At 44.7% G+C, this 24,392-nt stretch overlaps 1 protein-coding gene across 3 annotated transcripts; it reads right to left on the reverse strand.

The window, feature by feature from the left end:
- Nucleotides 1–24,371, reverse strand: LOC137330188 (hematopoietic prostaglandin D synthase-like). Of its 3 annotated transcripts, none has more exons than XM_067994474.1 (7): nt 24,286–24,371; nt 13,398–13,514; nt 11,492–11,632; nt 6,398–6,490; nt 6,170–6,279; nt 4,502–4,600; nt 1–3,428 (listed from the first exon to the last, which is right to left on the reverse strand). In XM_067994474.1, exons 3-7 carry the CDS (start codon nt 11,622–11,624, stop codon nt 3,264–3,266), a joined length of 600 nt encoding a protein of 199 aa, XP_067850575.1. In that variant the 5' UTR covers nt 11,625–11,632; nt 13,398–13,514; nt 24,286–24,371; the 3' UTR covers nt 1–3,263. The 3 variants fall into 3 exon arrangements, with proteins under 3 accessions (XP_067850575.1, XP_067850576.1, XP_067850574.1); XM_067994475.1 differs by lacking the exon at nt 24,286–24,371 and adding an exon at nt 13,808–13,825; XM_067994473.1 differs by lacking the exon at nt 24,286–24,371 and having other exon boundaries at nt 13,398–13,628.
- Nucleotides 24,372–24,392: the final 21 nt, after the last annotated feature.

The following is a 24,392-nucleotide window of genomic DNA, read 5'->3' on the forward strand; positions in this document are numbered from 1 at the left end:
TTGACATAAAGCTGTCCACGGTCTTTATTCTATATGGATAGCAAACTATTTTCAGTTACAGACATTAAATTGCTTGGATGAATGACCGTATCCAATTCAGCGTTGTCCATTAGAAATTGCTGGCTAGCAGCTTTAGTAGAAAACTGCTTAATTCAGTCACATAATACAGGTAAATGTACTTCACGTGTGTATATTTACTTAAACATCTACTACCATTCAGTAAAACACTCACAAGGATCAAAACACACTCACACACTCTGCTTGCCATTTTACTTACAAATGCACAAAAATGTTAAAATACACATGCATAGGCCATGGATAAACTTTTTATTTACTAATCAGAAATGCAATTAGCCACATCTGGATTCCCAATTAGCTACATGTGGCTAGTGGCTAATATATTGGACAACTCTGATGTAATCTATGCTGGAACAAAGGGTACGAGGAAAGAGTGGAGGAGCTTAATCTAAAGCTAGGGAGAAGATGGTTATGTGGGGAGCTCACTGCGTTGTGTAAAGGTAAATTTACTGATCCTACATTCTCAGTTGAGATAGAGACCATTGCATCTTTAAAGGGATATATATTTGAAGCAGAGGATGGGCTGCAGGGAGGGAGCAGGAAAGCGGGATTAGTTTTGGATTGGTGTAGCAAAGAGCCACCACAGACACAATGGGCCGACTGACCTTCTCCTGCGTTGTAAGCTTCTATGGTCTTTGCCTGTGGAACTCTTCCAGACAGTGCAATAATTTGAAACTGTGCATTGAACGCAGAAGTTCAAGTCCAAAGTTAGCCATAACTTCCCAAGCTAATTCAACAATGGGCATATCTGATTTTCCTGTAGGTACCCAGTATAATTTCTCCGTTGCCTTTCTGCTACCATCAGAATTAAATTTGTAGCTATTGGTACTTGTTAGTTGTCTCCAGCTATGCCCTGTTATTATGCCACATAATATGCAAAAAGCAGCACCAATGACACTTTTTTAAAAAGTTGGCAGCTACATTAATTCTGAAAGCACAGGTTTTAGATAAACTGGCCAAATTAAAATTAAAGATCCATATTGTACTTTACAAAATTTGTTCCATTTGAGGAATACGGAAAATTAAAGACAATAATTGAATATTCTAACGATTACAATTACATTGGGAAAAAAAAACTTTTAACCAATAGCATTGGATTTAAAAAGAACACAGTATGCTTTCTTGGCAATTATTTTTCACATTTTATTTAGGAATGCCAATGGTCATTTTGCCCCTCCAAATAGTTGCTGACACATCCAATCTCAATGAATCTTTCATGGTCAGAACTAATTACACATTTAAAGCAAGATTTCAATGTGTAAGTCACCATTCACAGAGAGCTCAGAGACCTCAGGCCATCCCAAAGCCCTTTACAGCCAATGAAGTGTAGTCACTGCTGCAATGTAGGAAATATGGCAGCCAATTTGCACACAACAATGAGATAATGTCCAGATCATCTGTTTTTAGTGATATTGGTCGAGGGATAAATACTGGCCAGGACACCAGGGAGAACTACCCTGCTCTTTGAAATAGTGCCATGGGATCTTTTACGTCCACCTGAGAGGATAGACGGCACCTCCAACAGTGCAGCACTCCCTCAGCACTGCACTGAAGCATCAGCCTAGATTATACGCTCAAGTGTCTGGAGTGGGACTATGAACCCATGACTTTCTGACTCAGAAGCAAGTGTGTTACCACTGAGTCAAAGGTGACACCTAACTTCTACCAAAGTTACTGCAGGCAGTAACATACTGATCTAGGAAAGTGTAAAAAGTGTTTCCCACTTTGACCACATGCATTTTCTTTATTCCAGTCTACCTTAGGATAGTTAACATCAACCAATATTATTCCCCTGTTGTTCTCGCATATCTTACATAAAAACTGATTATCTGGTCACAACCTCTGTCTCATCTCCACTATTCCCTGGCCTGCATTGTACAGCGAGAATTGGACCAATTCTCTTCCTAACACTGCCATCCCACCTGCTTTTTTCCCTCCCTATCTCTCCTGAAAATGTTGTAATCAGGAATATTAATTTCACCGTCCTGCCCAAACTTAAGCCACATCTCTGTTACTGTATCACATCCCTCCACAGTTATTAATGCTTCCAACTCTCCAAATTTGGTTTGAATGCTTGTACATTCGCATACCTAGCACACCATCCTGACTCCAATTCTTTGGAACATTGAGCCTTATTCTCTTCCTTCTGTGTGAGCCCTTTCTTCCTGCACCTGCCCTGCAGCCACACATTGACCATTCTAATCTTTCTAACGTGTCCAGCACAGGGCACGGGAACCATCCGGAGATTAGCACCCTATAGCTCTTATTTATCAACTTCGTGCCTAACTCCTCAAACTCCCTCTGCAAGACCTCAAACTTACTTCTGTCTATGTTACTAGTTTCAACCTAGACCACAGCTTTTTGGCTGCTCGCCCTCCCTTCCCAGAAGTTTTTCCAATCTGTTTTGTGATGTCCTTCACTCTGGCACCAGGAAGGCAACAAAACAATCGCGACTCCCGGTCATGACTGCAAAAAAGGCCCACCTGACAGCATCTGTCCCATTTCATCCAAAACATTGGAAATACAATTGAAGTCAGGTGTATATAGGAACATAGGAACATAAGAGTAGGCCATTCAGCCCCTCGAGCCTGTTCCACCATTCAATTAGATCAGGGCTGATCTCTATCTTATTACCATCCACCCGCCTTGGTTCCATAACCCTTAATATCCTTGCCCATCAAAAATCTATCAATCTCAGTTTAGAATTTTTCAATTAAACCCCAGCCTCAACAGCTTTTTGGGGGAGAGAGTTCCAGATTTCCACTCCCCTTTGTGTGAAGAAGTGCTTCCTGACATCACCCCTGAATGGCCTAGCTCTAATTTTCAGGTTATGCCCCCTTGTTCTGCATTCCTTCACCAGAGGAAATCATTTCTCTCTATCTACCCTATCAAATCCTATAATTATCTTAAAACACTTCAATTAGATCACCCTTTAATCTTCTCTATTCAAAGGAATACAAGTCTAGTCTATGCAAACTGTCCTCATAATTTAATATGTTCGGATGAAAGGCCAACAAATGAGAAACTTAAAGCTTATAACCTTGAAATCTACCGCAATTATTACAGAAAAAAGGCTGATACATTTGATACTTGAAAATACAGGTTAAAGAATTATACTTTAGTCTGATTAAAACATCAATTTTAAATACTGTAATAAAAGTGTTTTTAAGATCAATGCCATAACGTTACAATGGAGTTTTTGGTCTCTGTTCTATCCAGGATGCAATTCTGGGGAGGGCTTCCACTCGTTCTTTCAAAGCCAACATTTTGGGATAGTTGTGCAAGATGTCACTATTTAGATTGGTGAGGGTGATAGAACAGACAGCCCAGTGAAAATCAGCCCAGGTAACCTAGAAAGAAACAGATTTTTTTTTAAAAAGATCAGTATTTTGCAGAATTACAGAGTTGCACATTAACAATCGTTAAATCATAATGGCCTCTTTTTTTATCTGCAAATTTTTCCTCTCCCATCTTCCAAAGGCATTGACTCCTTGATAAGGCACGGTTTCTCAAGCACCAATCACCGATTTGGCCATTCATAATCGCTAGACGAGAAAAGACCAAGGTCCATCTAGTTCGCTGCCTTCCATCCTGGTAGTCGCATGATACAGTGATAATGGATTTGTTGACTAATCATAGCAATCAATCTCCATCAATTAGTCGATAACAGATCCAGACATGAGGTGAGGAAAACCCCACTGATGGAGGGCTTTGGAAACCATAGGTCCAAAGTCACCTGTTCCTCCCAAGCATGCTACACTTACCACATGTCATGTCTCAAATTACTGATAGACTGCATCCCAAAAAGCAGGCATCTTCATGTGTGAGTCTAGACATTTGAATATTGGTAGGTGATTAAATGGCAATGGGACATCACAGTGAAGCCATATCCTGATCCTGATCTTGATCCTGTCCTTATCCTCTCCTGGCTTTCACACACTGCATACCCCCGCAAAGCTGGCAACGGATACCAATATGGAGCAGGGCTTTACCCGTTACTAATCCAGGGGAGCTGAGGCCAGTTCTAGTTCCCCTACCACCTTCCACACTGAGAACAGCACATTCAGCACAGACCAGGAGTAGAACCTGGGACACTCCTGGTCTATATGGCCAAGTTACTCACTAGATAAACTAACTGAAAAGTCAGGCGGGGGGAGATGGGCCACAGTAAACTGTTTTGCTTGCTGAATTTTTCCTTGTTCTCCATGGAGTGACACCCGAGGACAGATTCTTCCACCAGAGAAAAAATCATGAGGCGACAGCCGTGACAACCTGATCAGCACTCTCAGTGGGCGAGGCTCCCAATCAGGAGTGGACATTCGGTAAATTGTCCCTGTGTCGCTCCTGAGAATCCCCTGCCCGTGAAGTTTATTAACATTATTATTAGTAGACTTCATGATGACCCTCAATAAGTTATACTCACTGAATCGCCAACAAACCAAGTACGGTCTCCCAACAGCTTGCAAAGACCCTCCAACAGTGTAGGGACGTTATTGGCTAAAATATCTTTGGTCCTCTTTTGCTGTAAAGGAGAAAGTAATTATCTCGTGCAGATAAACCATCTTGCTGAGTCTGTACATGTTATACAGTAGAAACCTTTTAATGCGAACACTTTCTCTACCACCAACGGATGCAGGCGATCTTTGTGATGGAGAGGATATGGGTTCAGAAGCTCTGCTCAGGGCCAAATGGGATGCTGAGGCTGAAAACGGTCTGCTTCAGCCTGAGACAGTGGCCGGGGAGGGGATGGAGTGATGATGGAGTTGTGGTTGAGTCCAAAACTAGGGGACTTAAATATGAGACGGTCATTAATAAATCCAATAAAGGATTCAGGAGAAACTTCCTAACCCAGAGAGCGGTTAGAATGTGGAACTCGCTACCACAAGGAGTAGTTGAGGTGAATAGCTTGGATACATTTAATGGGGAAGCTAGATAAACACATGCAGGAGAAAGGAATAGAAGGATATGCTGATGGGGTGAGATGAAATAAGGTGGGAGGGGGCTCTTGTGGAGCATAAACACCATAGACCAGTTGGGCCGAATGGCCTGTTTCTGTGCGGCTAGCCCTAATTCTTTGTAATTCTATGTATAATAACGGGTGCCTGTTTTTCATGTTATTCCATAATTATACCCGTATGCATTTGCAGTAAGTTAGGGTTGAAAGATGTCCTGCCTCACTACAGACGTTAATGCCTCAATGCCATACGACAGTGACACATACAAGCGTTCTGCAGGATGCACTCAACAGCACCTCGAGGGACTCTTCCAGTTAAAAATGTGGGAGACTCGGATGGTTCGATGTCGGGAAGCTCTGAACAATCCATGTTAAAGTTTTTACAATCAGCAGTTGAAAAAAAAATTCTTGATCTCTTCCCTCCCCTCAAATATTACTTGGGGCACTACTTTGGAAGTAGGTATCCGAGCACTGAAGCTAAATCATTATAAATCTGGTGTTGCAGCACTTCGAGCTATATATTTTTTTAAAATGATGTATTTTTAAAGTTGCTGCTGAAAATGTTATGGGTCAACATTTTTGGTACAGACGAAGAAACATGAACTCGTTACTTTTGAAATAAGAGAGAAGGAAAGACTTGCATTTATATAGCGCCTTTCACGACCTCAGGATATCCCAAAGCGCTTTACAGCCAATGAAGTACCTTTTTGAAGTGTAGTCACTGTTGTAATGTAGGATACGCAGCAGCCAATTTGCACACAGCAAGATCCCAAAAACAGCAATGAGATAATGACCAGATAATTTGTTTTTAGGTGTTCGTTGAGCAATAAATATTGGTAAGGACATCAGGGAGAATTCCCCTCCTTTTTTGAAAGTGGGATCTTTTACATCCACCTGAGAGGGCAGACAGGGCCTTGGTTTAACGTCTCATCTGAAAGACAGCACCTCCTCAGTACTGCACTGACGTGTCAGCCTAGATTATATATTCAAGTCCCTAGAATGGGACTTGAACCCACAATTTTCTGACTCAGAAGTAAGGGTGCTACCAACTAAGTCACAGCTGATATCTGAGATACTATGTTTATGTCAACATCAGTAACACTGCACCGTCTTACAAAGTTCAAAACTCAATCCTACTTTCACATCTTGGTCCCTTTCTGTCCAGGGGAACAGATTCATGAAATCGTTTATTGTGTCCACGATGGCATCCACTTGAGCTTGCTCCAGGTTGCTTTTTCCCGCTAGGCCTAAGAAAGATTCAAAAAGAAAATGCAATATTTAAGTGTAATTGTCGGGTTAGAGAGGAGATCACACTGAACTCCCACCGAGACTGTAACGACGAGGAAACACCAAGGCTAACCTTACCTGTCTCTCTGGCCAGATATCTCCCAATAGCAGTGCTCTGGTTGATTTCTATTGCATCCACCCTCAGTATTGGAAGTTGTTTAAAAAGCAGAGCTGGAATGCAAACCACACAGAGTCCAGATTAGTGTGATAGTTGAATCCAATCTCTCCATGAGCATTCATAGTATTAGACATGCTATCATCCAGGCAAACCTCTCGATTAAATAGAATAAAATAGCCTTGGTACAAAATGATAATCTCTCTCCACTCTTCAATTCTAAAGTAACATAATCATTCACTGGGGATATAGCAGTCAATGTAAAACAAAATGGAATTTTGAAGCAAGACTTGCATTTACATAGCACCTTTCACATCCTCAGGACATCCCAAAGCACCTCACAGCCAATGAATCACTTTGTAGGTAAACGCAGCAGCAAATTTGCACACAGTCAAGACCCCACAAACATCAGTGAGATAAATGACCAGCTAATCTGTTTTGATGGTATTGGTTGATGGATAAATGTTGGCCAGGACACCAGGACTATTCCCCTTGCTCATCTTTCAATAGTGCCATGGGATCTTTTTACAGCTACCTGCTGGGTCCATGGTTTAACATCTCGTCTCAAGGACAGCACCTCCAACAATGCGGCACGCCTTCAGTACTGCACTGAAGTAATCAGCCAAGATTACGTGCTGAAGTGAGGTCTAAACCCTGACTCAGAAGTGAGAGTGCTACCACCCGAGCCAAACTGACACCTGCTGCCCTTCTCTCCTGAGGTGTTGGCTAATGCTAGGTACAGGTGCCAATCCCTTACCCAAGTGGCCAGTCCTCTTGTGTACAGCTAAGCAGTTATTGTCAGCAGGCTCTTCACCTGTGGGCGTCTTCACAAAGATTCGGCTACAGGGACAGCCAAGAACAGCCTCCACCAACAGCAGCACTACAGAACGGGCTGTGAGGGTGGCACGACGCCTCCGCAAAGTAGCTGGTCACATCATTGTGCCCCTCAGTTACACATTAATTTCCAACCAGACATTGGCATTGCTCCTTTAAGCAGAGTTTCTTTCAAGATCTATTGCCTCTTCACACCATTGTCTCCACAATGCCCTCCTGCCCCTTTGGTTCAGTAGCTTTTTCCAAAAACGTCCGATATCTTTGTTACTGATACTGTATAATCGTCACACAAGGTGCAAAACACAGAGCTCTACTTTTAACGTGTATTTGCTCCTTATTTTTGGCCCATGCTGCCATCTTGGCATCCTATTTGACCCTGAGATGAGCTTCCTAATTCATATCCACTCCATCACCAAGACCGCCTACTTCCACCTCCGTAACATCGCCCGTCTCCGCCCCTGCCTCAGCTCATCTGCTGCTGAAACCCTCATCCATGCCTTTGTTACCTCCAGACTTGACCATTCCAATGCTCTCCCGGCCGGCCTCCCATCTTCCACCCTCCATAAAGTTGAGCTCATCCAAAGCTCTGCTGCCCGTACCCTAACTCACACCAAGTCCCGTTCACCCATCACCCCCTGTGCTCGCTGACTTACATTGGCTCCCGGTCCGGCAATGCCTCGATTTTAAAATTCTCATCCTTGTTTTCAAATCCCTCGCCCCTCCCTGCCTCCCTCCTCGAATCACATCTTTCAGCTGTTCCACTTGCCGCTGATTGAAGCTCGAGCCAAGGCTACAACGAATTTTCCCCATGTGAATTACACAGAATGTACAGCACAGAAACAGGCCATTCGGCCCAACTGATCTGTGCCGGTATTTATGCTCCACATGAGCCTTTTCCCACCTTGCTTCATCTCACCCTATCAGCATAGCCTTCTATTCCGGCAATGCCTCGATTTTAAAATTCTCATCCTTGTTTTCAAATCCCTCTATGTCCTCGCCCCTCCCTATCTCTGTAGCCTCCTCCAGCCCTATAACCCTCCGAGATCTCCGTGCTCCTCCAATTCTGGCCTCTTGTGCATCCCCCGATTTTGTTCACTCCACCATTGGCGGCCGTGCCTTCAGCTGCCTAGGCCCTAAGCTCTGGAATTCCCTCCCTAAACCTCTCCGCCTCTCTACCTCTCTCTCTCCTCCTTTAAGACGCTCCTTAAAACCTACCTCTTTGACCAAGCTTTTGGTCACCTGTCTTAATATCTCCTTATGTGTCCTCGGTGGCAGATTTTGTTTGATTACGCTCCTGTGAAGCACCTTGGGACGTTTCACTACATTAAAGGCGCTATATAAATGTAAGTTGTTGTTGTTATCGATGACTCATGTTATAAAGCAAACTGTAGCAGCTGTTAGATTTATACATACTCCCTCAGTGGCCAACAACACAGTGTGACAGTGATAGTTTTCAGAGCGTTCCTGTCTCAAGCTGATCTGAGGCTGACAGAAAATCCCCACTGATTGAATTTAATTCTTCAAAGACAGGATTTTTTTCTCCCACAATGTACATGAAGTTAAAACAAAACTGGGCTTTACACTTGTTCTGCGGTCCTACGCACATGCTTATTTCTAATAGGAATCTGTTTTTGGAGAGGGGCCAATATCTGATTTCAAATGTGTGTAGTTAGATAAATGAGAGATGCCTATAGCACAGAGCAATGTAGCAGTTCCCAATACAGAATATACTGAAGTGATCAAGTGTATGCAGCATAAACAACAACAATATCACTTACACGGCCAGCATTAGCAAACGTCGCTGCTTTTTAAACGATTCAGAAAATGTATCTCACGTAACTTTACTGGGCAATTATTATATTTCTCTCTGCGGTTTGCTTCGTGGTGTCTGTGAATGTCGTATTCTTTCACCACAGCTACCTAATACTTACAAATCAAACCCCGGGGCTCTCCATTCACTCCCACAATGAAATACGAAGTTAATCGCCTAATTCATGCGGATGTTCTGGTAATTTACCTAATTGGTGCTGAGTGTGTTCTGGGTTACAAAGTGCACCATTTAAGAGAGGGAGGTCAAAGGTGACAGCCAAGACTATAGTCAGAGCTTAACAAAACAATTATTTTTGCTTTTGATAAAGGCTAGATTTTCTTATGCAACAAAAGCACTGATGCTGGTAGTAATTGTTTTTTCTCAAGTGAATTGGTAGCATGGGATCTGGCTGAGGCAAAATAACTACTTTGTTTTTAAAGTGAATCATTGAATTGTTAGATCACCAGCGGTAAAGCCAATGGTGGAAAACATATCTGTGAATTTAGGCTTTAGACACATCTATCTCTCCAAGATTTACGATTTTGTATCATTTAAATCCCAGACACCATGACAGTCTCCCCCTCCAATCCCATCTTTCAGCTGTTTCCCTTTTGTCAGACCCTACGCCGCGGTCATGATGTCATAACATTTGTGTAGTTGTAACAAAATCACCAATAAATCAGCATTTTTCTTTCAAACTACAGGGTGCAACTCCAGCATTCTGTATATTAATTATTTGTTGAGGTTTCTGCTCTCTCTGGATTCTGTTCCAAAGAGTGGGTTTATTGGGCTACTAGGCCCAAATCACTTTAGCTCAGCCTGCTCTGGATTGCCTTACTTTAAAAACTCACCTTTTTCCTTTTCTTAATCCTCCAAATCAAGCGGTGAAGGGAAGTGCCTGGGAGTATGGGGTGCCCCTACTCTGACTTACTGCGTAATACCTTGCTACTTCACTGTACTGTGGGATCCAGATTTTTATGACCTCCTCCAAAAACAGGACCCAACACGACAACAATTTGGAACCAAGGCCAAATTGATTTCACAGTTGGTTCTGCACAAGAGATAAAAACTGAAACCATTCGCCATATTTACATTTTTGGCTGTTATCCAATCCACCTCGCTATCATTCCAAACGTTTAATAACAAAAGAATAGATGGAGGGGCGAGATACTCTTCAAAACATTATGACAAATATGATCCTCGTAGCAATTTAGTAAAATAACCCCAGCCACCAGAAAAACTGATCTCCCCCCACCCCCCCGCCTCGAATCACATCTTTCAGCAGTTTCACTTGCCGCTGGTTGAAGCTCAGGCCACGGCTACAACAGTTTTTCCCCATGTGAATTACATAGAATGTACAGTACAGAAACAGGCCATTCGGCCCAACCGGTCTGTGCCGGCGTTTATGCTCCACATGAGCTTCCTCTCACTTTACTTCATCTCACCCTATCAGCATGACCTTCTATTCCGGCAAGGCCTCAATTTTAAAATTCTAAATTCTAATTGTTTGCAAATCCCTCCATGGCCTCGCCCTTCCCTATCTCTGTAACCTCCTCCAGCCCTACAACCCTCCGAGATCTCTGCGCTCCTGCAATTCTGGCCTCTTGCGCATCCCCAATTTCCTTCGCTCCACCATCGGCGGCCGTGCCTTCAGCTGCCTGGGCCCTAAGCTCTGGAATTCCCTCCCTAAACCTCTCCACCTCTCTCTCTCCTCCTTTAAGACACCCCTTGAAACCTACCTCTTTGACCAAGCTTTTGGTCACCCTTTCCTATGTCTCTTTATGTGGTTCGGTGTCAAATTTTGTTTGATAATCGCTCCTGTAAAGCGCCTTGAGACATTTTACTACGTTAAAGGCACAATATGAATACAAGTTGTTATTGTTGTATTCCGTCCTCCCTCATATACTTATCTCCTGAATATCTAGCTTGACGTTGTATATGGATTCTATGAACTTCCAATCCACAGAGTTCAGACCTCAAGACTAATGCTGAGTATTCAGTGCGGTGCTTTTAGTCATGGAAATCCTTTCCAGTGAAAGCCATGCCTTTGTAACCCACAGCAGAACTCACGCCTTGTGAAGAAAGATGTTTACATTGGGATATTACTGTCATTCGGCAGTAATCTCCCTTTGATTGTTCAGCCAGCAGAGACATGAAATTTACCTGCTCTCTGGTCTGTCAAATTATCATTTCAAAAATATAGTCCTGCCATCAAGCAACTTTTTAATTCATTTAGTTTCTGAACATTGGTTTTTGACACAAAGTCCACCCATCCAGGGCAGGATGGATTTCAACGTGGAATCCAAATTCTGATTCCATCTATGGGAAGAGACAATGCAATGGGAGAAAGTGGAAAAGTAAAGTCTCAAATTATTAATTGTTTCAGAGGTCATTTTTAATCTGTGCTACTTACTTTGTTTTAAATTGGCCCAGTCTGATCTTTCAATTGTGTCGTCTTCATATTTTATTCCACTGTATGCAAAAATATAACGAGCAGTCTCGGCTCTCCCTCTCAATTTGAAATAAGTTAACTTGTAGTTTGGCATGCTCAAACCTGTCAGGGATTAAACATAACACAATATATTAAAAAAATCAGGATATATCTGTCAACCTCAGTTAGTTCTTTGACATAAACATTAACTTGGAGCAGACGGAGGCATATTGGTCCAAACCAATAGATGGCTCAGGTAAATTTATTCTAGAGTTTAGTTATCCTTTGGAAGTGGTAGCAAATATAAGATGTTTCTGACTGAAAAGAATTGCTGGACTTGCATTGAATGTAAACCAAAGATATTGAATCCTTGTTTTCAAATCCCTCCATGGCCTCCCCCTCTGTTTCTCTGTAACCTCCTCCAGCTCTAAAACCCTCCGAGATCTCTGCGCACCTCCAATTCTGGCCTCTTGCGCATCCCCGATTTTCATCGCATCACCATTGGCGGCCGTGCTTACAGCGACCTAGGCCCTAAGCTCTGGAATTCACTCCCCTAAACCTTTCCGCCTCGCCACCTGTCCTAATATCTCCTTATGTGGCTCGGTGTCAAAGCTTGGTTCGATTACGCTCCTGTGAAGCGCCTTGGGACGTTTGTGCTACATTAAAGGCGCTATATAAATGCAAGTAGTTGTTGTTGATCAATTATGTATGCAGTACTTTCAAATTATGCTGGGGTAAACGTTGATGTGAACAGTCACAGTCAGCCCGCCTCTGATTTTTTACCACTTCTGAGCCCAGCATGTGCCAACACTACCGGCACACGAGAGTGAAATTTCAGTGTTCGTTCCCAAACCTGCCATCCAAAAATTATCTCTAAACCGCTTTCTTTTATTTTTGGTTGAAGCATATATTCGAGTTGCATGAGATTAATATTGCCCTAATGAAGTTATTCCTGAAGTTTCAGGACTTTTATACTTCAGGGGCTAAAAGGGTTAAATTAGGAGGGCAGGTTGCATAGACTAGGCTTGTATTTTCTTCGAGTGTAGAAGATTAAGGGGGTTTCTAATTGAGATTTTTGAGATGGTTAAAGGAATTGATAGGGTAGATAGAGAGAAATTATTTCCAGAACAAGGGGACTTAATCTTAAGATTAGTTCAGGGGTGATGTCAGGAAGCACTTCTTCACACAAAGGGGAGTGGAAATCTGGAACTCTCTTCCCCCAAAAATGCTGTTGAGGCTGGGGGTCAGTTGAAAATTTCAAAACTGGGATTGATAGATTTTTGTTAGGCAAAAGGGTATTAAGGGTTACGGAACCAAGGTGGGTAGACAGAGTTAAGATACAGATCAGCCTTGATCTAATTGAATGGCGGAACAGGCTCGAGGGGCTGAATGGCCTCCTCCTGTTCCTATGTTTCGGTGTCAATCTTTAGTTCAGTGTGACAGCAAGTGAAACAAACAGAAGCAGAAATCCCACAGAGGTAGAAGTTTCCCTGCACTTGGGAGTAAAGAGTTAAGAGACTTGGGATTCAGCTCACAGCTCAGAACATAGCAGACTTGTACCCAATGGTGAATGAGCGGGATGACCAGAAACCCGGCCGATTACATACACAGGAAAAGGACACTTTCACGGGCGGGGGGCTTATCTTCACAGGTTTTAACCTGTCCTCATGTAGTGAAAAAATTAAACCATTCCAAACCTTTCTGTCACATTTAGAACAAGGATCCAAGCTGGCCTGGAATGAAATGACTGACATGCAAATTTTTAATTCAACATGCTCTTGAGAAAATTCAGCCCTGACAAAAATGACCAAATTCACATCATCATGTAACAATTCCTTTTTTTAAATCCCATCATTACAGTGCATATAAGTCTGGAAAACTCATTTACCTGCTCTTCACTTGGACTCCAAAGCTGCTGCTGACTTAATAAGGGTTTTCCTTATGCCAAAATGTTGCTCTAACAGTATTTGATCAGATGAGTTTCTGCACAGTAGACTGACTGCAGCTGCAAACAGAAATTTGGTTATGATTTAAGTATTATTACAGCAGTGCCTTTCATAGAGATTATGTAACATAGGACAGGCTAGCCAGCATTCTCTGTGGCTGGTTAAATGCTTTGTCCAGCGACAAGCCAGCGAACTTATTCTCAATGTGAGGGGGGCGGAGCGTAACAAAACTCGAGCTCAGCCAAATTGGAACTGGATATGTGAGAGGAGCAGCTGAGCAAGGCATTAAATGGAAACAATTTCAATTATGGAGGTAGGAAATAATCTACATTTACTGCAGCTTCAAACTCACTTTGTGATGAATCTGAAAATATTTCAATTTCCTGAATCATACAGCACAGAAGGAGGCCATTTGGCCCATCGTGCCTGTGCTGGCTCTTTGAAAGAGCTATCCAATTAGTCCCACTCCCTGCTCTGCCCCCATAGCCCTGCAATGCTTTCCCTTTCAAGTATTTATCCGATTCTGTTTTGAAAGCTATTATTGAATCTGCTTCCACCGCCCTTTCAGGCAGTGCATTCCAGATCATAACAACTCACAACGTCAAAAAAAAATCTTCTCATTTCCCCTCTGGTTCTTTTGCCAATTACCTTAAATCTGAGTCCTCTGGTTACTGACCCTTCTGCCACTGGAAACAGTTTCTCCTTATTTACTCTATCAAAACCCTTCATGATTTTGAACACCTCTATCAAATCTCCCCTTAACCTCCTCTGTTCTAAGGAGAACAACCCCAGCTTCTCCAGTCTTCTCACATACCTGAAGTCCCTCATCCCTGGAACCATTCTAGTAAATCTCCTCTGCACCCTCTCCAAGGCCTTGACATCCTTCCTAAATTGTGGTGCCCAGAATTGGACACAATACTCCAGCTGAAGCCTAACCAGTGTTTTATAAAAGTTTAGCCTAACTTCCCTGCTTTTGTACTCTACGCCTCTGTTAATAAAGCCCAGGATCCAATATACTTTTTTTAACAGCCTTATCAACTTGTCCTGCCACCTTCAAAGATTTGTGAATGTGAACCCCCATGTCTATCTGTTCCTGCCTTTAAAATTGTACCATTTAGTTTATATTGCCTCTCCTCATTCTTCCTTCCAAAATTCATCATTTCACACTTTTCTGTATTAAATTTCATCTGCCATGTGACTGCCCATTTCACCAGTCTGTCTTTGTCCTCCTGAAATCTGTTGCTATCCTCCTCGCTGTTTACTACATTTTCGATTCAATTCAGATTTTGGGGGTGGCAAATTTGCCTCACAGTTTCTGGCAACTCATTGAGTTCAGCACTAATTTCATTTGAAGTTTGACTAAGATCAGACACGTCAATAAGCTTGTCTTTATCAACTCTGCTGAGCTGATTGCATGATTCGGAAAATGATTCTGCAGCCATTGATTGACATGTTTGGAAGTTTTCTAATGGGATAAGTTAGTGCAAGGCAAAAACAAAAAAACTGTATTGGCTTAAGGAGTCCTTTCTGATCAAGTACAAAGCTTGTGAAATCTGACTGTAGTATGTGTGTAATATTGATGACTACACTTGATAGCAATCTCTAAGGCAGCAGTTCCAATGACAGGCACAAGTTTGAAATCATTACCTTCTCGCAGCAACGCAGAATGAGCAAACCCACATTACAATCTAAGATCCACATTGTTCACTGGTCAGGGATAGTGGAGCTCTGTGCATGATCTGAACCTACAAAGCTTCAGTTGGCACCAAATTCCAAGTTTTAACGTTAATATTTTGCTAACACTTATCATTTGAAATGATAAGTCAAAATGAAGTCATAGGCCTTGGAGAGGGTGCAGAGGAGATTTACCAGAATAGTGCGAGGGATGAGGGAATTTTTTTTTGTATTCATTCATGGGATGTGAGCGTCGTGGACAAGGCCAGCATTAATTGCCTTCTTGAACCGCTGCAGTCCGTGTGGTGAAGGTTCTCCCACAGTGCTGTTAGGTACGGAGTTCCAGGATTTTGACCCAGCGACGATGAAGGAACGGCGATACATTTCCAAGTCGGGATGGTGTGTGACTTGGAGGGGAGCGTGCAGGTGGTGTTGTTCCCATGTGCCTGCTGCCTTTGTCCTTCTAGGTGGTAGAGGTCGCGGGTTTGGGAGAGGCTGTCGAAGAAGCCTTGGCGAGTTGCTGCAGTGCATCTTGTAGATGGTATGCACTGCAGCCACGGTGCGCCAGTGATGGAGGGAGCGAATGTTTCAGGTGGGCTGCTTTGTCCTGGATGGTGTTGAGCTTCTTGAGTGTTGTTGGAGCTGCACTCATCCAGGCAAGTGGAGAGTATTCCATAACACTCCAAACTTGTGCCTTGTAGATGTTGGAAAGGCTTTGGGGAGTCAGGAGGTGAGTCACTCGCCACAGAATACCCAGCCTCTGCCCCGCTCTTGTAGCCACAGTATTTATGTGGCTGGTCCAGCTAAGTTTCTGGTCAATGGTGACCCTTAGAATGTTGATGGTGGGGGATTTGGCGATGGTGATGCCGTTGAATGTCAAGGCGATGCAGTTAGACTCTGTCTTGTTGGAGATGGTCATTGCCTGGCACTTGTGTGGCACGAATGTTACTTGCCACTTATCAGCCCAAGCCTGGATGTTGTCCAGGTCTTGCTGCATGTGGGCACGGACTGCTTCATTATCTGAGGGGTTGCGAATGGAACTGAACACTGCAATCACCAGCAAATATCCCCACTTCTGACCTTACAATGGCGGAAAGGTCATTGATGAAGCAGCTGAAGATGGTTGAGCCTAGGACACTGCCCTGAGGAACTCCTGCAGCGATGTCCTGGGGCTGAGATGATTGACCTCCAACAACCATTACCATCTTCCTTTGTGCTAGGTATCAGTCACTGGAGAGTTTTCCCCCTGATTCCCAGTGACTTCAATTTTACTAGGGCTCCTTGATGCCACACTCAGTCAAATGCTGCTATGATGTCAAGGGCAGTCACTCTCACCTCACTTCTGGAATTCAGCTCTTTTTTCCATGTTCAGACCAAGGCTGTAATGAGGTCTGGAGCCGAGTGGTCCTGGCGGAACCCAAACTGAGCATCGGTGAGCAGGTTATTGGTGAATAAGTGACGCTTGATAGCACTGTCGACGACACCTTCCATCACTTTGCTAATGATTAAGGGTAGACTGATGGGGCGGTAATTGGCCAGATTGGATTTGTCCTGCTTTTTATGGACAGGACACACCTGGGCAATTTTCCACATTGTCGGGTAGATGCCAGTGTTGTAGCTGTACTGGAACAGCTTGGCTAGAGGCGCAGCTAGTTCTGGAGCACAAGTCTTCAGCACTACAGCCGGGATGTTGTCGGGCCCATAGAAATTCAGTTATGGAGAAAGACTAGAGAAGCTGGGATTTTTCTCCTTAGAGCAGAGAAGGTTAAGGGGAGATTTGATAGAGGTGTTCAAAATTATGAGGGGTTTTGATAGAGTAGTTAGGGAGAAACTGTTTCCACTGGCAGGAGAGTCAGTAACCAAAGGACGCAGATTTAAGATAATTGGCAAAAAAATCCAAGGGGGAGATGAAGAGAATTTTCTTTTAACGCAGTGAGTTGTTATGACCTGGAATGCGCTGTCTGAAAGGGTGGTGGAAGCAGATTCAATAGTAACTTTCAAAAGGGAATTGGATAAACACTTAAACAGGAAAAAATTGCAGGTCTATGGGGAAGGAGCAGGGGACTGAGACTAAATTGGATAGCTCTTTCAAAGAGCTGGCAGAGGCATGATGGGCTGAATGGCCTCCTTCTGTGCTGTATGATTCTATGATTCCAAAAACTCTTAGGTGTTTAGTTAGACTTCCTGTGAATTTGTCAATGTTCACTTTTCACTGGTTGCAACTATTCTTCAACTGATGTTGAGCCAAGGTGTTGTGAGATCATCTCCTCAAGCTGATTGGCCTAAATTTGATATTGGCCAACTTTGCACTGGAGTTATATTAAAAGCCTCAATCCCAAATTTCCTCATGAGCCGCAGTGTCATCGCCCTCATGGCGAGGCGAGATTTCTGCCCACTGGCCCCAGGCCGTCCTTCACCCTGTCAGAATTCCTGGTGCCGGGCTATTTACACAAAACAGGTGGGCACCTTCAACTATATTGACACAACTGGAGCCCGCCTCAGGAAATTAGAGGGGGAAATATCTGCAATATGGGGGGAAGAAATGGCCCAAAATAACTTCCCAGCTATTTTTCAATAGGCCGGTGTCGCCATTGGAATCAATGGTTCTGTGATCGATTGGAATCAATGGTTCGGTGATCGATTGGAATCAATGGTTCGGTGATCGATTGGAATCAGTGGTTCGGTGATCGATTGGAATCAATCGTTCCGTGAGCGATTGGAATCAATCGTTCCGTGATCGATTGGAGTCAATGGTTCGGTGATTGATTGGAATCAATGGTTCCGTGATCGATTGGAGTCAATGGTTCCGTGATCGATTGGAGTCAATGGTTCGGTGATCGATCGGAGTCAATGGTTCGGTGATTGATTGGAATCAATGGTTCGGTGATCGATCGGAGTCAATGGTTCCGTGATCGATCGGAGTCAATGGTTCTGCGATCGATTGGAATCAATGGTTCGGTGATCGATCGGAGTCAATGGTTCCGTGATCGATTGGAATCAATGGTTCGGTGATCGATTGGAATCAACGGTTCCGTGATCAATCGGAGTCAATGGTTCCGTGATCGATCGGAGTCAATGGTTCTGCGATCGATTGGAATCAATGGTTCCGTGATCGATTGGAATCAATGGTTCGGTGATCGATTGGAATCAATGGTTCCGTGATCGATTGGAATCAATGGTTCGGTGATCGATTGGAATCAATGGTTCGGTGATCGATTGGAATCAACGGTTCCGTGATTAATCGGAGTCAATGGTTCCGTGATCGATCGGAGTCAATGGTTCTGTGATCAATTGCTGCTCAGGCCTTCAACAAAGTTCCAGCGTCCGACGCCTTGGACAATGCTGGATGGGAGGAATGCACAGACATTCTTTGCGCTCAGCATTGCTAAAGGCACACGATCAGGAATGTTCTCCTTCTACAGCACAAATAATGTTGGAGTCACTACAAGGGGGAAACTATGTAAGAGAAAGAATCAACACTTCTGATCTAATTTGTGGTCAGTTTCATTGGTACAGATCACATACCGAGGCTGCCTATCACTGTGATGGTGATCACACTGCTCACATTTCAGTGACGTGAAACTTCTTTCACTTGAATTTCAAGTCATTGAGGTACAGGCAGTGTGATCGATTTTTAACCAGAAGATGTACTTCGAGACGATGATGGGGAGGGGGGGAGGGGATTTTACGAGTCTACGCTGCCAGTGAGGAGCCTTGTCTCGTGGTTGTGCACCCAGCCTCAGTGTGTCCCTGAGCACGTAGTCCTGGACCTTGGAATGTGCCAGTCTGCAACACTCGGTCGAGGACAGGTCCTTGCACTGGAAGACCAGCAGGTTTCGGGCAGACCAAAGGGCGTCTTTCACCGAGTTGATGGTCTTCCAGCAGCAGTTGATGGAACTGAATTTTTTTTTTTCAAAAAATAGACTTTATTCATAAAATTTGCAACAATACATACAATACAGTTGTCATATCACATTTTAAACATGCACAATACAGATTGTACAATTTGCAGGTTACATCAAGTACAGTTCAATGAACACATTGGACATAATTACAGTTCATGACACTCTGGGGTGCCTGATTGCATCACAATCAATACAGATGATTCATTACAGATTAATTACAGGTACATTACATTTTATTACATCAATTTGAATTTTACATTCTGCCCGAGGGGGTTTTTCCCTGATTGCAGCCCCTCGGTATACAGTGACGGGAAGGCTCTAAACGGTTGCCTTCCCCCACAGAGCCTTTGCGGCGGCCGCACCCGTCCACAGTGCGTCCCTGAGCATGTAGTCCTGGACCTTGGAATGTGCCAGTCTGCAACACTCGGTCGAGGACAGCTCCTTGTACTGGAAGACCAGCAAGTTTCGGGCAGACCAAAGGGCGTCTTTCACTGAGTTGATGGTCTTCCAGCAGCAGTTGATGTCCGTCTCAGTGTGCGTCCCCGGGAACAGCCCGTAGACCACAGAATCCTGTGTTACGGAACTGCTCGGGACGAACCTGGACAGATACCACTGCATGTCTCTCCAGACCTTCTTTGCAAAGGCACATTCCAGAAGGAGATGGGTGACGGTCTCGTCTCCACCGCAGCCTCCTCTGGGACAGCGCGCGGTGGCGCTGAGAGTCCGGGAGTGCATGAAGGATCTGACGGGAAGGGCCCTTCTCACCACCAGCCAAGCTAGGTCTTGGTGCTTGTTTGAAAGCTCTGGCGATGAGGCGTTCTGCCAAATGACATTGACAGTCTGCTCGGGGAACCAACCGACAGGATCCATCCTTTTCCCGCAGGGTCTCGAGGACGTTACGTGCGGACCACTTGCTGATCGCCTTGTGGTTAAAGTGTTTTTTTGCATAAACATTTTGACAAAGGACAGGTGGGGCGGAACGGTCCAACTGGACGGAGCGTTCCGTGGCAGCGTGGCCAGGCCCATCCTTTGTAACACCAGGAGCAGGTAGAACCTCAGCACGTAGTGGCACTTTGTGTTTGCGTACCAAGGGTCCACGCACAGCTTGATGTAGCCGCACACGAAAGTGGCCATCAGGATGAGGGCCACGTTGGGCACGCCTTTCCCCCCTTTCTCCAGAGATTTGTACATCGTATCCCTGCGGACATGGTCCATTTTTGATCTCCAGATAAAGTGGAAGATGGCTCGGGTGACTGTCACGGGTAGGAGCGAGGTATGGGCCAGACCTGTGCCAAGTACAGCAACACCGAGAGCACCTCGCACCTGATGACCAGGTTTTTTCCCACGATCGAGAGGGATCGTCGATCCCACAGTCCCAGTTTCTGCTTCACCTTGGAAATACGCTCCTTCCAGTTCTTGGTGCACGCCCCGGCCCCCCCAAAACCAGATCCCCAGCACCTTCAGGTAATCCGACCTGACGGTGAAGGGGACAAAAGATCGGTCGGTCCAGTTCCCAAAGAACATGGCCTCGCTCTTGGTACGATTTACCCTGGCCCCTGAGGCCAGTTCGAACTGGTCGCAGATGCTCATCAGTCTGCGGACCGACAGCTGATCTGAGCAAAAGACGGCGACGTCGTCCATGTATAGGGAGGCCTTGACTTGAGTGCCTCCGCTGCCTGGAATCGTCACCCCTCTTATGCCCGCATCCCTCCTGATGGACTCGGCAAAGGGTTCGAAGCAGCACACGAACAAGACGGAGGAGAGAGGACAGCCCTGCCTGACTCCAGATTTGATCGGAAAGCTTTCTGATTCCCACCCGTTGATTGAAACGGCGCTACTGATGTTTGTGTAGAGCAGTTGGATCCAATTGCGGATTCCCTCCCCAAACCCCATTTTGGAGAGCACGTCCATCGTGTACGTGTGGGATATTCTGTCAAAGGCCTTCTCCTGGTCCAGGCTGATCAGGCAGGTGTTCACCCCCCCTGTCCAAAAGGCCGAGAAGCAAAAAAATCCCACTGTTTGATGCCCTGGCTAGTTTGCATTCCGAAAGCATCAGACTCTGTTGCAGGAGAAGCACTTCACAATAAGGGCGTCATATTTTTATCTCAGCGCTAAAACTAAAAATAATAAATTTGAGCACCAGATATGATCGCAGTGAAATAATGATATTAAATAGATTGACTGATGATGCTCTGTGTGTAACATTCCTGATGAGACACTGAAATAATTAATAATATAAATGCCTGGGCAGAAAGGATTGGATTTGGTAAGTGATAAACCTGCAGTACTAAAATTTTGCAAAAAGAATTCAGCTGGAATACTAGTGTTGCTTCTCACTTCTATGGAATCAACAGCCCCTCCAAGGGAAAGATTCATTAAAACATTTTGTAACCATTGTTTGAAAGTGTATTTTTTAATGGAAATGTGATTTTTAAAGTACATCATTGGCTGTGAAACTCTTTGGGACGTCCTGAGGTCATGAAAGGCATTATATAAATGTGAGTTTGTTTGCAAGTTGTGTTTGGCAGCTCCAACAGTAGATTTAGAATTTATGAGCAGGAGTAAAGTTTAATTCCGAATGTTTTAGATTGATCAGGATGCCAGGTATGTGGCAGCAATACCTAATAATGCCCAGAGAGGGTCCTTGAAATAGAGTTTTCAGGAATCCTGTTGAACTCTAGGAAAATAGAAAGAGTTAACGCTAAAAATGGTGAATACTTCCAGATTCAAGTATTCCACATTCAAGGCTGAGTTGGACAAATTTTTGATCAGCAAGGGAGTCAAAGGATATGGGGGAAAGGCGGGAAAGTGGATTTGAGGTAAAGATCAGATCAGCCATGATCTCATTAAATGGCGGAGCAGACTCGAAGGGCCTAATGGCCTTCTCCTGCTCCTATCTCTTATGGTCTTATTATGGTCTAGATGGCACAGTGAGGATAAAGGCTTTTTTCACAGTTAGGCACACCCAGGTTTGTCCAGGTTGAATGAAGAGCCGTCTTTTGTTGACAAGCTAAGAAATCTGGGAGTGACCAAAAACATTATCTAAATTGTCTTATCATTGTAACTTAAAGCCAGAGAAAAAGAGAAGTCTTGTTGCAATGACACCTCAGAGAAACTTAATCCTTATCTGGATTATTTTATCATTGGTGATTAAAGTCGGAAATAATGAAAGGAGTTTTCAGAACTAAAGAACAGATCTGGCTTTAATCAAGCAATTAAAAATGAGCTCATTATGAGTGCTGGTCATGTGCATGTCTACGATATTCTCACCAAATAAAAAAAATCTTAGCCATGGGTGTATCACTCATGATTGGTCAGTGTATGAATAGGTGGCAAAAATAGAGCCTTTCACTTCAAAAGAATCACATATAAAAGCTGGTGCTTTGACACAAAAAGATCAGTAAAAGAGGGAGAGAGAGAGAAAGAAAGAAGCAAAAGAAAAGATGGGAGGTTGCAAGAGTTCACAGATACTTTAAAGGCGTTGATTTTAATTCGGGGCGGAATCAGTGCATGGGGGGGCTGGGGGAGGGGGTTGGTGCCAGTGGGGGCAACAAATGCACATGCAGAGGGCCAGAGAGATTTTAGCTCCCGAGTCTCATTTACACACAAGTTCGGACACCCGCCCGGCAGCAATCACCACATGGCCGATGGGCGGGAGCGGTCCCCAGACCTCATTATAGCCTTGGTCCAAACATGGACAAAAGAGCTGAATTCCAGTGGTGAGGTGAGAGTGACTGCCCTTGACATCAAGGCAGCATTTGACCGAGTGTGGCACCAAGGAGCCCTAGTAAAATTGAAGTCAATGGGAATCAGGGGGAAAACTCTCCAGTGGCTGGAGTCATACCTAGCACAAAGGAAGATGGTTGTTAGAGGCCAATCATCTCAGTCCCAGGACATTGCAGCAGGAGTTCCTCAGGGCAGTGTCCTAGGCCCAACCATCTTCAGCTGCTTCATCAATGACCTTCCTTCCATCACAAGGTCAGAAATGGGGATGTTCTCTGATGATTGCACAGTGTTCAGTTCCATTCGCAACCCCTCAAATAATGAAGCAGTCCGAGCCCGCATGCAGCAAGACCTGGACAACATCCAGGCTTGGGCTGATAAGTGGCAAGTAACATTCACACCAGACAAGTTCCAGGCAATGACCATCTCCAACAAGAGAGAGTCTAACCATCTCCCCTTGACATTCAACGGCATTACCATCGCCGAATCTCCCACCATCAACATCCTGGGGGTCACCATTGACCAGAAACTTAACTGGACCAGCCATATAAATACTGTGGCTACGAGAGCAGGTCAGAGGCTGGGTATTCTGCGGCGAGTGACTCACCTCCTGACTCCCCAAAGCCTTTCCACCATCTACAAGGCACAAGTCAGGAGTGTGATGGAATACTCTCCACTTGCCTGGATGAGAGCAGCTCCAACAACACTCAAGAAGCTTGACACCATCCAAGATAAAGCAGCCTGCTAGATTGGCATCCCATCCACCACCCTAAACATTCACTCCCTTCACCACCGGCGCACTGTGGCTGCAGTGTGTACCATCCACAGGATGCACTGCAGCAACTCGCCAAGGCTTCTTCGACAGCACCTCCCAAACCCGCGACCTCTACCACCTAGAAGGACAAGAGCAGCAGGCACATGGGAACAACACCACCTGCACGTTCCCCTCCAAGTCACACACCATCCCGACTTGGAAATATATCGGCCGTTCCTTCATCGTCGCTGGGTCAAAATCCTGGGACTCCCAACCTAACGACACTGTGGGGGAACCTTCACCGCACGGACTGCAGCGGTTCAAGAAGGCGGCTCACCACCACCTTCTCAAGGGCAATTAGGGATGGGCAATAAATGCTGGCCTCGCCAGCGACGCCCACATCCCACGAACGAATTTTTAAAAAAGCCCGTCGGAGGGCTCTGAATGGGAATCCCCATCAAGGGGTGGGGGGAGGAAGCCCGGGACAACGGTGGTGCAAGGTTTCCATGAGGAAACTAAAAAAAAAATGTTTTTAAATCACCTCTTCTGGGCCTACAACCTAAAATTGCAGTTGGCCCGATCGGGGCAGGGACGAAGTGGGTAAGGCCCACACTCCAGTTTAATTGGCCCCCCCTGTAGTGTTTTGTTTTAAACACAGGTTCCGGATCTGAGACAATGTAGTACACAGGCGAAAGCAAAAGGTGCTACTTTATTGTAACACCTAAAACATACAAGTACTGTAACAGACAAACAAACAATCAATCACAAGCTCACGTCCTTCTGCCCGTTGTGGACCCCTGAAGGCTGGTAATTGAGCCTGTAGTTTTCCAAGGCACCGTACGCACTTCCCAGTCCTCGGCTAAGTCCTCCGAGTCTGGAAA

Source organism: Heptranchias perlo, chromosome 1 (genome assembly GCF_035084215.1).
Source record: "Heptranchias perlo isolate sHepPer1 chromosome 1, sHepPer1.hap1, whole genome shotgun sequence".
Taxonomy (NCBI): Eukaryota; Metazoa; Chordata; class Chondrichthyes; order Hexanchiformes; family Hexanchidae; genus Heptranchias; species Heptranchias perlo.

Excerpts from the sequence above, each read along its gene's own strand:
- LOC137330188 (XM_067994474.1), bottom strand. The coding sequence starts at position 11,624 with ATGCCAAACTACAAGTTAACTTATTTCAAATTGAGAGGGAGAGCCGAG. Across the intron at positions 6,491-11,491 it reads CTGGGCCAATTTAAAACAAA|CTCTGCTTTTTAAACAACTT; the intron begins GTAAGTAGCACA and ends TTTGCATTCCAG. Across the intron at positions 3,429-4,501 it reads CTTGGTTTGTTGGCGATTCA|GTTACCTGGGCTGATTTTCA; the intron begins GTGAGTATAACT and ends GTTTCTTTCTAG.